We start from the raw sequence: 13,656 nt of genomic DNA, 5'->3' as shown, positions 1-13,656 counted from the left end.
GATGAAGGAGCAGGTTTAAATGACTTTGGAGGTTGATTGTTGTATAGAAGATACCCAAAGTCCACAGTCTTTTAGGAAGGAATATAAAAAATATCAATACAAAGTCTGTATTTGTATTGCACAAAAGGCTTTTGAATTATAAGAGAAGCCTGTGAAAATAAACAGATCGAAAAGACAATGTATATCCTGACCTCACTTTCTGGGAGATGACACAGATTATAAATAAAGGTTTCTTACCTTTTTATGAATGTAGGACAAAAAAGGCTGCAAAGTCTGCCCCACTGCACTCTTGGAGTCATTCACCAATTTCTTCCCATATACCCAGCCATTGGTATGGTCATCCATGTAGAGGTATCGCAGACCTCTTCCTTCATCGTGGTCTGGCAGCTTATACAGAATAAACCTGTATGATTCCAAAAACACATAAAAGAGTATTACATACTGTATACTGCTCTAGAACTGTGACACTGTACGATGTGTCCTGGGTGTTGGACAGACAGTGTTAACTGTTGTGATCACTAGAAAATAAAAAGGGCACTTAAACAATACTAGTGTCTGTTGCCAGTCTGTGGGTGCACTGGTGCTTCTGGGAGATGAACAGAACCTGTGGCAAGAGAAGAAGGGTCAAGCAGCCTTGATCATTTCTAGGTGATGTAGTGGCCTACAAAGCGAAAATAGCTCTTGTTTTTAGGGGTCGCCCATGTTTGACATGAGCATTGTGGCAAAACTGGAATAATCTTATGCGATTAGAGCTCATTTTCTGCATTTTAAACCAGCAGAGCTCTGTAGAATTGAACTGCAGCAGTTGACAAAGAGTCAACAGTTGACTAAAAGAAGCGAGGCAAGGCAAGCATCTCACAAACATTACTCTCCTCAAGAATACATTCTGGTGAATCGTTTCAAAACGAACTATTGAAAGGAAAAAAAAACTTTAAAATCCAATAGTAATTTCTTTATGACAAAAAAAATCATAGACAATGTACCCTGGATTTACAGATGCAGCCATTCAAAGTGCGCGGCACAGGCACGTACTGGGGGTAATTGGCTACATCATCGCGCATCGTGATGGGAGATGACGCAGAATACCGCGGTACGTGATTGGTTGACCGACAGGGGCACTCGTGGTGCGTTGGTCGGTCGTAGAAAGATTTAAATGTCTTTACTGCGCCCGTTTAAGTATTGAATATTTATATGGAATTTTACCACTGAAGGGAAATCTTAGTAGCTGAGCATAAAAAAGAATAGGAGCATACTGTAACGCGTGTGAAGGCCATAAACGATATTAATTTTGGAACATAAACATACAGTATATGGCTGGTCTCGGTACTTTAAAGAAAAAAAACACACCAGTATTCCATTTCTCCCTAAACATTTTAAGCATCGAAGTCTTTAACCAACGTGATACCGGAGTCAACAAGCATACTTTTAGAATTTGATTAAAAGGGAATATAATATGGAATCGCGTATCTAAAGAAATTAATAACGATATAATTATATTCATGTACCGCAACACAAGAATAGTACATGCTGTACGATGTCTGTTGATAATGTTTCTGTAGGGCTTTTTCAACACTCCTCATGTGACCTTGCCAGTGGCGCTGTGGGTTAGGTTCCTGACTCACACATCACACGTTGGGTGTTCGAATCCAGCCGGACCCATGACTTTTAATTTTTAACAAACATTTCTTTGAAAAAATAAAATAGGGTTAGTGTTAGGGTTACTGTCAAACTAAATCAACAATTGATTTAAGGACGATCTGTCAAAGTGCAATGAAATACAATATTGTTGTTGTTGTTATTGTTGTTTTTATCCTGTAAAGCGTTTTGAGAAGCCACCTTTAAAGGCGCTATATAAAAGCGCTGATTCTTATGGAATGTGTTTTCTTTCTTCTTTTTTTCAGCATGGAATAAACCTATTACTTGATTCTTATGGATGCCCGGTTCCGCCGGGGATTCAAAAAAAAACCCCATGGAATCGCGTACAGTATCTAAGGAAATAGCAGTATAACCTTATTCATGCACAAACAGTGGCATGTTACATTATTAAATTTGGGTGTCTCCTCTTGCCAGAAACCTATAAATTGCATTTTGAGTGCGGTTTTTGACTTTATTAAATTTTTTTTAAATTACAACCCATAAATAAAGCTGATACTGCTTAGACTTTTAATTATTTAAAACTGTATTACAGCAGCACAATGCACAATGGAAAGTAAATCGCTATCTTTGTCTTCTGTGTAATAATGTTCACCTCTCTGTCCAGCAAATTAACAATAGTAATAATAATGAACTTTATTGTATATAGCGCCTTTAAAGGTGGCTCCTCAAAGCGCTTTACAGGATAAAAACAATAACAACAATACTGTTAGGCTGGGCAAACAATTTTTTTTAAAAAAGACATACAAAATGAGATATAATGATGTGTTCCGGCTTAGACATTAACGAAGAGCATAACGAAGGTCATAAAAGTCATAAACGATATTAATTTTGGAACATCAATATATTATGTAAACTGTATGTTGCTGTTATTGGTATTTTAAAGAAAAAAAACTGTAAAATCCTGGGTTCGGTACAATGTTTCAGGCATTCATGTGAAGGACAACAGAGCTTTCACTGGCCGATTATCAAACTTTATTGATAAATCAAAAACAAAAACTATCCGACCAAACCAGAAAAAGAAAAAAAGAATAACGGACACAGCGCGAGCCTGCATTCTCTCCTCAGCCGTCCACACCACACTTTTCCCCGGGTCAGAGATTAAATAAGACTTCACTCGCACCAAACAAATTACCACACACTGAACACTGAACATGTTAACCCAAATATGTCTCACAATACTTTTATGGTACATTACTTTGCTAAAATGTATTTAAAAATAAAAACGATTACAAACGCCAGCAGAGAGAGAGACACACACACAGTTCTTCATTGTCAAAAAGTAATTATTTTTTACTTTGTCAGCACCCAGACAAACGCAAACGCGTTATTAATGAAATGCTTTTATACATTCTTAATCGAACTCACAAGCTGTCATCTGCTGTTGAAGCTCTGTGACACTAGACTCACACATGGCTAGACTTGACTATTTAACCATGAGATTATGTTTGTTTATTAATCTTCCTTGTTATGCACTGAGAATGATAAGCACCCCAAACACGAGGGCGGCGTAGCGGTCGGCTCTGGCTTTCCCATCTATACCGATGCACTGCAAGTACAACCCCCCCTCCTTCTCTTGAGTGATGGGCAACAGTTGGATATCTGGGAGAATTGTTCGTTCCACTGGCGTCTGTGAATTCCGCTGTGTAAACGGTGCTCCCTGAGGGGAGACAGACGGCGGGGACAGCGTCAGCCAGGTCCTGGGCGGTGGTGAGCAGAGAAGCCAGATGGAGTGTCCTGAGGCGGTGTGTGCTCTGGGGGGGGCAGAGCTTCCGCCAGGCATTGCAACCTGCGCAGTGGGGGGAGCCACTCACCGGGAGACAGCTGCTCAAGCGTTTGACTGCTGGTACACACTGTCTCCGGCTTCTGCATCTTCACGAGTGTCTCTAACCTCCCAATCCTCCCCTGTAATGCGTCGTACTGCTCCCGCTGCTGCCGAAAAGTCTCCATACAGGTGCTGCCTCTACAGGCTGGCACCCTTGAAAGCTGCACGTATGCGACTTCAATTAACACCAGTATTAAATGTATTACACTGTATTAATCAAGCCTTGTTTCCTTGATAATAGTTTATCTGTTCTTGCATATTGACATAGAACTTGAACCTTACTGCATGTACAGTGGTGTGAAAAAGTGTTTGCCCCCTTCCTGATTTCTTATTTTTTTGCATGATTGTCACACTGAAATGTTTCAGATCATCAAACAAATTGAAATATTAGACAAAGATAACACAAGTAAACACAAAATGCAGTTTTTAAATGAAGGTTTTTATTATTAAGGAAAAAAAAATCCAAACCTACATGGCCCTGTGTGAAAAAGTGATTGCCCCCTAAACCTAATAACTGGTTGGGCCACCCTTAGCAGCAACAACTGCAATCAAGCGTTTGCGATAACTGGCAATGAGTCTTTTACAGCGCTGTGGAGGAATTTTGGCCCACTCATCTTTGCAGAATTGTTGTAATTCAGCCACATTGGAGGGTTGTCGAGCCTTAACCGCTTTTTTAAGGTCATGCCACAACATCTCAATCGGATTCAGGTCAGGACTTTGACTAGGCCACTCCAAAGTCTTCATTTTGTTTTTCTTAAGCCATTCAGAGGTGGACTTGCTGGTGTGTTTTGGATCATTGTCCTGCTGCAGAACCCAAGTGCGCTTGGTTCGAACAGATGTCACGAACAGATGGCCGGACATTCTCCTTCAGGATTTTTTGGTAGACAGCAGAATTCATGGTTTCATTTACCACAGCAAGTCTTCCAGGTCCTGAAGCAGCAAAACAGCCCCAGACCATCACACTACCACCACCATATTTTACTGTTGGTATGATGTTCCTTTTCTGAAATGCTGTGTTACTTTTACGCCAGATGTATTGGGACACACACCTTCCAAAAAGTTCAACTTTTGTCTCGTCAGTCCACAGAGTATTTTCCCAAAAGTCTTGGGGATCATCAAGATGTTTTCTGGCAAAACTGAGACGAGCCTTTATGCTCTTTTTTCTCAGCAGTGGTTTTCATCTTGGAACTCTGCCATGCAGGCCGTTTTTGCCCAGTCTCTTTCTTATGGTGGAGTCATGAACACTGACCTTAACTGAGGCAAGTGAAGCCTGCAGTTCTTTGGATGTTGTTGTGGGGTTTTTTGTGACCTCTTGGATGAGTCATTGCTGCGCTCTTGGGGTAATTTTGGTCGGCTGGCCACTCCTGGGAAGGTTAACCACTGTTCCATGTTTTCGCCATTTCTGGATAATGGCTCTCACTGTGGTTCGCTGGAGTCCCAAAGCTTTAGAAATGGCTTTATAACCTTTTCCAGACTGATAAATCTCAATTACTCTGTTTCTCATTTGTTCCTGAATTTATTTGGATCGCAGCATGATGTCTAGCTTTTGAGGATCTTTTGGTCTACTTCACCTTGTCAGGCAGGTCCTATTTAAGTAATTTCTTGATTGAGAACAGGTGTGGCAGTAATCAGGCCTGGGTGTGGCTAGAGAAATTGAACTCAGCTTTCCAAAGATGTGATAAACCACAGTTGATTTATGTTTTAACAGGGGGGGCCATCACATTTTCACACAGGGCCATGTAGGTTTGGATTTTTTTTTCCCTTAATAATAAAAACCTTCATTTAAAAACTGCATTTTGTGTTTACTTGTGTTATCTTTGTCTAATATTTCAATTTGTTTGATGATCTGAAACATTTCAGTGTGACAAACATGCAAAAAAAAAAGAAATCAGGAAGGGGGCAAACACTTTTTCACACCACTGTACATGTACTGGTACAATGGAATCCTTACTTACAGAAAGTTATGATAGTTATGATCGGGTGTGAATGAGGAATGTTGAATGGTATTGAATAGTTTGACTTTTGTGAAGGCAAATCCATGAGAATATTTTGTGCTCTAATCCTGCATTTAACATGATAAATCAAGTTAAAATAAGTTCCCAGATGCTTCCCTAGTTAATCTACTGTTCTTATCATAGTTTACTACAGTAAGCAACACTAGATCATAACCTTGTCGTGTGGTTTGGTAAGCCTTCAAACTAATTTTCTTGAAACACATAATTACAATACACTGTATAATAGCAGAATAACAATAACATCTTTTAACTGGATTTGATTGCTTTCAGAGTTCTTTTATAAGGAGTGTGCCTTTGTTTCTAAGGTTAACACTGTCCTTTCATTACAGAAGTATCATGAGGTCCAAGCAAATAAACACACATGCACATATGATCACCAGCGACCTGAAGGCTCTTCTGAATGACAAGAAGAGAGCCTTTAGGAGGGGAGATAAGGAAGAGGTCAAGCGTGTACAGAGGGAGCTAAAGCAGAAGTTAAGAGAGAGCAAGGATGCATACAGGAAGAAGATAGAGGACAAGCTGCAAAGGAATAGGGTGAGAGATGTATGGAGCAGCATGAGAGAGATCACTGGCTTCAAACAGGCTGGGGGTGCAACAGAAGGGAACCTGGAGATGGCCAACGAGTTGAACCAGTTCTTTAACAGGTTTAATTCTGAGTCCTCTGTGGCGCAACACCCATCCCCCCACAGCCACACGCTCCCTAACCCTTCACAGCTGCGACTGCCCAGTACCTCCTCCATCCCCCCACAAACATGGCCGCCTACAGCCACAACCCCCGACGGCTACTCACCCACCCATCCCCCACAGCTGCCACTCTCCAACACCTCCACCATTAACACCTGCAGCACTGAAAGCACTATGAGCACCATCCCCCAGGCCAGGCTGACCATCACAGCTGACCAGGTGAAGAAGGAGCTGAAGAGGCTGCACGAGGGTAAGGCCACAGGACCAGATAACATCTGCCCCAGAGTTCTGAGGGCCTGTGCTGATCAGCTGAGCGGAGTGCTCCAGCGACTGTTCAACCTGAGCCTGCGCTTGGAAAGAGTCCCGGTGATCTGGAAGACATCATGCCTGGTCCCGGTACCAAAGAAAGGGCGCCCCTCTGTCCTCAACGACTACAGACCAGTTGCACTGACTTCTCACATCATGAAGACACTGGAGAGGCTGGTCTTATCCCACCTGAGACCCCTGGTCAGCTCATCACTGGACACCCTACAGTTTGCCTACCAGCCCAGTGTTGGTGTGGAGGATGCAATCATCTACATGCTGCAAAGGGCCTACTCAAAGGACAAAGGAACTGGTAGTAGATTTCAGGAGGAAAAAGGTCAAACCTACTCCTGTCTACATCCATGGGAGTGGCGTGGAGATGGTGGACTCGTACAAGTACCTGGGAGTGCACATCGACGATAGACTGGAATGGTCTAAGAACATCGAGGCCATCTATAAGAAGGGACAGAGCCGACTCTACTTCTTGAGGAGGCTCAGGTCCTTCAATGTGTGTAGTAAGATGCTACACATGTTCTATCAGTCGGTGGTAGCGAGTGCCATTTTCTACGCAGTGGTGTGCTGGGGCTCTGGGATTAGAGCAGTAGATTCCAAAAGGCTGAACAAGCTCATCAGGAGAGCAAGCTCTGCCATTGGGTTTGACCTGGACTCCTTGGAGGTAGTGGCTGAGAGGAGAATGATGTCCAAACTAGTGGCCATCATGGACAACTTCTCCCATCCCCTCTATGACAGGCTTGCAGGAATGAAGAGCACGTTCAGCAATAGACTGATTCATCCACGGTGCGACAGGGAGCGCTACAGGAGGTCATTCTTGCCGTCTGCCATAAGACTGTACAACGCATCCACCTTGCGTCTTGGCAGAGGCAAGATCGACAGTGACCTGTTTCTGGACTAAACACATCTACACATCTACTGCTACATCTGTTCTCTTTCTTTTTCCCGTTTACAACCACTTTTTGTGCAATATATGCCAGGGACCTGTGCAATACATTTATATTTATATCTATAGTTACATCTATATTTATATTCATATGTGTGATATGAGTGTGATACGATTTTCTGTGTACTGTTCTGTTCTAGTTTGTTCTTGTGCGTCCGGACTGTGAGTAACTCTTGTATTGTATTGTATGTATTGTACTATTATTATATAATTCGTTACACTGTGGCTGTGTTGTGTGTGTTAAGCTGCTGTTGCACTGCAATTTCCCTCACGGGATCAATAAAGTATCTATCTATCTATATAAGTGACAAGTAATAGGTTTATTCCATGACGAAAAGAGAAGAGAGAAAACACAACGTTTCAGCTGTGAAGCCTTCTTCAGGTGTGCAGGTGTGCCTTCTTCTTTAGCACACCTGAAGAAGGCTTCACAGCCGAAACGTGTTTCTCTCTTCTCTTTTCAGCATGGAATAAACCTATTACTTGCTCCTTTGAAGACTACACATGCTGACGCAGCTATCCACCTGAACTACTTGCACATATACAGTAAGTGTTTGCAAGTCTGTATCTATATATTCCTGGTAATATGCTTCTGTTTATGTAGTAAGAAAGCAATCAGAAGAACTTTTTATAAAGTATTCTTGGTAAAACTCATCAAATCATCTCACTTTTAAATAACTTAAAAAAGTTGCCTGATCACTTTCTTCTTGCTACTCTTTTGATAAAGAGGTATTGTTGTTTTTTTTAGGATAATAAAATCATTGTGAGAAAGATGTTTTAAAGAATTCTACAGGATATTTTAGCAAGTTAGCGAGATAACACTAGTAAGGACCCTGATAATTAGATACTAGTTATTTTTGTTTGGAAGTGTATCTTAGCATTTCAGAGAACAGCACAGCATGGCATAGAAAGTGATGCATTTGTATCACTATATTACGAATATTCTTTCAAATCATAATCAATTTTTCTATATTAAACTATAATAAAAATTCTATAATAAAATCAGTATAAAATTAACACGGATTTATTGTTTATTAGATTTAATGTCTGCTAAAGACTTATAATTATTAATTATAAAAGACCGTGTTATGGCAACTAGAATTTCGAAAGTAGTGGAGTATAAGTGGCTCAGCACTGGGAATACACGTTCTTTGATGGGCTGGAAAAGTCCTGTACATCACTGTGTAGGGTCAATAGGTGTATGACTGTGTAAGAGAGGTTGGACAAACCTGGGGTCAAAGGTCATGGGCGTGAGCAGAAATGTAAAGATAAAATGGCCAATTCTAATTTGGGTGGGTATAAAATTATTATTATTATTATTACTATTACTACTACTACTACTACTACTACTTACCAGGCAGCACAGTAGTACAGTGGTTAGCATTGCTACCTTACAGCACTGGGGCCCTGGGCTTGATTTTGGACTCAGGATGCCATCTGTGAAGTCTTTTCTCCCAGGGTTTCCTCTGGGTGCTCCGGTTTCCTCCCCCAGTCCAAAAATATACTGGTTGGCTCATTGGCTTCTGAGAAAAGATTAACTCTAGTGTGCGCTTCAGTGTCTGTATCTGCCCTGCGATTAAGTGGCTTCTTGTCCAGGGTGTCACCTTCCTTGTGCCCATTGCTTCCAGGGATACAAACATCAGTATCATCTTTATCATTGCCACTACTAAATTAAACACAATGTACCTCACAACTGGCAGCCCACTAAAGCTCAGCAGCTGTGAGCCTGGTCAGTATCTGGATGGGAGACCTCCTGGGAAAGCTAAGGTTGCTGCTGGAAGAGGTGTAAGTGGGGCCAGCAGGGGGTGCTCACCCTGCAGTCTATGTGAGTCCTAATGCCCCAGTATAGTGATGGGGACACTATACTTTAAAAAGGCACTGTCCTTCGGATGAGACATAAAACCGAGGTCCTGACTCTCTGTGGTCATTGAAAATCCCAGGGCGTTTCTCGAAAAGAGTATAGGTGTTACCCCAGCATCCTGGGCAAATTTCCCATTGGCCCTTACCAGTCATGGCCTCCTAAGAATCCCCATCTTTGAATTGGCTTCATTATTCCACTCTCCTCCCCACTAAATAGCTGGTGTGGGGTGAGTGTTCTGTGTACACTTTGGCTTCACATTGGTGGTGGTGGTGGACGAGAGTCCCCAATACCTGGAAAGAGCTTTGAGTGGAGTGTCCAGAAAAGCACTATAAAAGTGTAAGGAATTATTATTATTGACCTTTTCAAAGTACTGTGTTAACAGTAATAACTTGCAATCCATCATCTACTGACTCTTCATAAATCGATAACTGCTGTTCATTGTAAGTATGAATGAATAGAATGTGATCTGTTATCTCGGTGTGTTGTAATATCTCTTTGTGTGTCCACACAGGAGTCCTACACTTTGACCAGACTCAGGGTTTCTGGCTCAGTCACAGTGTCCCCCACTTCCCTCCATTCCCAGAAAGGGGGTACAGCTGGCCGTCCTCGGGGAAACTGAACGGCCGGACCACGCTCTGTATCACTTACAAATCTACACAATTCCCTCAGATAGGTGCGCAACATAGGGAAGCTAGCATTATGCTAATAGCAAAATACCATTTTATTTTTATTTGTATTGCTCAGTTCAAATTGAAAGAGACGACAATGCGAGGCCATTTACCAGATTCAATATTTGTTGGGCCGGATTTTTGTTTTTGTTTTTTAACCGTGAGCCGAGCCATAGAATGGAATGTGTGGGGTAAATTGAATGTGTAGTCCTTGCTTCATAGGACTGCAGACTTGTGCTGTAGCCCAGCACTACAATGGAATTATTGAGTGTGGCGGGTCTTCAGATATAGCAGGCAGTGTTAAGAAGCTGGGGAAATCCAAATTAACTGCTTCTGCATCAGAAAACTTAATGTCTCTCTTCTCAATGGAGAACACAATTTCCCCTTCTAGCTTCTTTGTCTCCTTATTCCACAGAAGATGGTTTGTAGTGTTACCTTCCTCAGTTTTGTATTTATTGATTTTAATCATACAAAAATGAACAGTTTATTTTTCCTCACAGTTCAGTGACATGAAGGTATGAAAAAATAAAACCGAAGCCCTCCAGCACCTCTGTGGGCTGTGGGTGTTCCGGCCCGGGTATAATGGTTACTGTTGTAACAACATAAGGTGTTTGCATTGCAAGTGAGAGGATGCGATTTAGCCAACAATAAAGTTGTTTTCCTTTCTTTTTCCTCAGCCGAGCAGCTGTTGTATTATAACCCCCGCGTGTACAACTGCTCCTTGCCTGAAGTCTTTCGCCACGAACTGCCCAGAATGAGCTGCATTTGCGAGGGCTCTGTAAAGCCCTGGGTGCAGGGAAGGAGGATGGGGAAACTGCTGTCAGCTCGGGGAGAAACCTTCCTCAGCCTTGCCAAGTCTCGCTTCTTTGTGGATGGTGAGAGTGGTTTTCTTTTAAAACCACGCAGACTGTACAAAAAGATCTGTGATGAAACACCAACTACAATCTGACATATCAGCTGTCCTTATCAAAGGTTCTGTACCAGGATATGCATTTGGAATCTTTTTCCTGGAATTGAGCATTTGTTTGGTCACGTAGGTTTCCCATTGATTCTGGAGCTGGTTAAAGTTCAGAAACCTTCCTGGACAGCACTGATTTTCATTCTGCACTGAGGAGAAGAGTCGGATAAAAACAGTCGACTCCGACTCTCGAAACGTCCAGAAATACATTCACATTTAAAGATGTTGAAATACTCCATGGTAGTTATGCTTACGTTCCAGTGATTTGCAATTCACCAGTGTGGACAAGTGGCCCCTTTGAACTTACTCAGATTTAATGTGTTGTCTTAGCGATGTATTACAGTCTTCCGTCCTTGCAGTCGTCTGTTGCCAGGCCACTGCCAAATGCATATTCATTTTTAGCACGTATTCTCTTCTTTATGGAAGTGTGGAGGCAACCCAAGTAAATGCACTTTTAAGTCCTAAAAACAAGCTAGCTAAATTCCCTTTGAATTCCTGTGCTCTCACATTAAAAGTGTGGCTTGGCTGTCTTGAGAAGCATGACAGAGACTTCCATCACCTTTCACAGGCCAGAAAATTGCCCAGATTTTGCTCCTATTAAAAACATAGCTCAGTCCTGCACACCTTACTCTCATCACAACCTCTGCTGCAATTGTTATTGTAAAGATTGCAAATCCTGTAAAGCAATGCGACTGCAAGATGCTACAGATATTTCAGAACCAGTGAGATACTGTACATGCAACTTCCTGGTCATAGTTTTTACTCTTTACAGCATGATGACGGGCTTTGCTTATATTTTGGCCAGTGGTTGCATGTACAGGTTTGCAAAAGGCCGCACATTGTTAAGAGCCAAACATGAAAATGACAAAAGAAGAACGAGACAAATTACATTTCTTCATCCCAGACAAACATTAAAAATAAAATGCAGACAGCGAAAAGGGAAAACAATTTGGTCTTGACTTTATTCAAAGCTATCCATTACATGGTACAATGAGTTTATATAATGGTATATTAGCCACCAATATAATACATAAACTGAAACAAACTTTTCAGATTTGGCAAAAAACAATCTTAGTTTGATCATTTTTAACTAAGCTTAGTTAAATATCAATTTCAGATTAGATGCAATAATAAGATCAGAATGGAAAAATATTTAAACCATACAGTATATGTGTCTGTTTTCATAATCTTGCAATAACATAAAACATCATATTCGATAGTATATCACCAGCAATAAACTGCAAAGTGTGTAATATTGCTAGAAGCAGAATACATCCCAAGAAAACAAGACCTAGGTCCAAAATAATCATTTAACAGAGTTCGCATAGTTTTGAGATGAAAAATCCACTCCACCTACAGTGAATCATCCATCAGTCTTCTAACCACTTTATCCACTATAAAGTCACTGGGGAGCCAGAGCCTATCCCAGCAAGCAAAGGGGAAAAGGCAGGATATACACTGGACAGGATGCCAGGACATCACAGTGCACACAGAGACAAAAACACACAGCACTTACCCAAGAGTCCATTTTCCCAAAAGCCAATTAACCCAACTAGTCTGTTGTTTTTGGACTGTGGGACCAAAAACTGGAGCACCCAGAGGAAACCCCTGCAAACACGGGGAGAACATACAAACTGCACATTGTAGTTCACATCTGTAGGGCAGAAACACATGTTGCGCTTCTAAAACTGTCTTGCTACAAGGCCTTTCCAATCACTACCAGTAGCTCTTTTATGTTGTTCTGTTGTGATTGTTATCAAAACATAAAAAGTTCTGAAAGAACTCAATTGGAAAACAAAGCACTGAAAACCGTTTAGTAAGGGGAAATGTTTCATTATACAATGTGAAAATGGCAGTAAAATTAAATTCCAGACCGGTAAGAGCTTTTTTTTTACTTTTCACAGAGTGTTTCCTTTCTCTTTAAACCAAGAAAGAGCCCTGTCTGGAGAGCCATTGTAGATGCTGTTAAATGCCTTATATTTCTACTTTGTTGACATACTTGAGGGTTGTCTTTTACAGACATCTACACTGGCTGGGCTGCTCAAGTTTTAAAGACTACTCTGTTGACGGAAACCTGGCAACGAAAAGAGCATGAACTGCCTTCAAACTGCTCCCTTCCTGAACACGTTTTAAATATCAAAAGAATTAAACTGCCGGGACCTGTGGAGTTCTGCTCTCACTTTGATCATGCCAAGTGGTGTGTATCCCAGGAGGATGGAGACCAGTGGATCTGCATTGGAGATCTAAACAGAGAGGACTGCCAGCAGTGGAAAAGTGAAGGACTTATTTGCTCACAAAACCCTGTTATCTACCACGCTTTCAGGGGGGCTGTGTCCTGGTTTGTTAGGTGCAGAGACATGTTTAAGCTGTAAGAGGGGGAATGTTTGACCCTGTTGTTGCAATTCAGTTACGCTGACTCTTTCTGTATCTATCTGTTGCAGATGCAGAGCAGTGTTAATTGCGCTCAGGTTTAGCAAATGCCGCTTGATATTTTGAAGCTAATGTTTGCTGAAAAGCAAGAAAAAAAGTTGCTCAAATGCAAATGTGCTTCTTTCCAGAACAACTAAAATGTATAGGTTTAAACATGGGTTGATGGCTAACACAAAAGAAGAAACACCCAACGACTGCAATTATCAATCCATTCATCTATTATCAGAAAGCAGCTTTTTTTCCTGTGAAGTGTAGTGGCAAAGCTCTTCATTTAAAATAAGAGGACACTGGTTGTAAATGTCAA

The 13,656-nt window shown here is 41.5% G+C and overlaps 1 protein-coding gene across 1 annotated transcript; it reads left to right on the top strand.

Moving 5' to 3' along the window:
• The first annotated feature begins 1,065 nt into the window (after nt 1-1,065).
• On the top strand, nt 1,066-13,294 carry LOC148811437 (deoxyribonuclease-2-beta-like). The gene is made up of 4 exons (XM_088908771.1): nt 1,066-1,090; nt 9,808-9,969; nt 10,642-10,839; nt 12,942-13,294. Exons 1-4 carry the CDS (start codon nt 1,066-1,068, stop codon nt 13,292-13,294), a joined length of 738 nt encoding a protein of 245 aa, XP_088764897.1.
• Nucleotides 13,295-13,656: the final 362 nt, after the last annotated feature.

This window comes from Atractosteus spatula (assembly GCF_055471065.1).
Source record: "Atractosteus spatula isolate fAtrSpa1 chromosome 11 unlocalized genomic scaffold, fAtrSpa1.hap1 SUPER_11_unloc_1, whole genome shotgun sequence".
Classification (NCBI taxonomy): Eukaryota; Metazoa; Chordata; class Actinopteri; order Semionotiformes; family Lepisosteidae; genus Atractosteus; species Atractosteus spatula.
The sequence above is the reverse complement of the archived record's forward strand: the minus strand, read 5'-3'. Positions and strand labels throughout refer to the sequence as shown.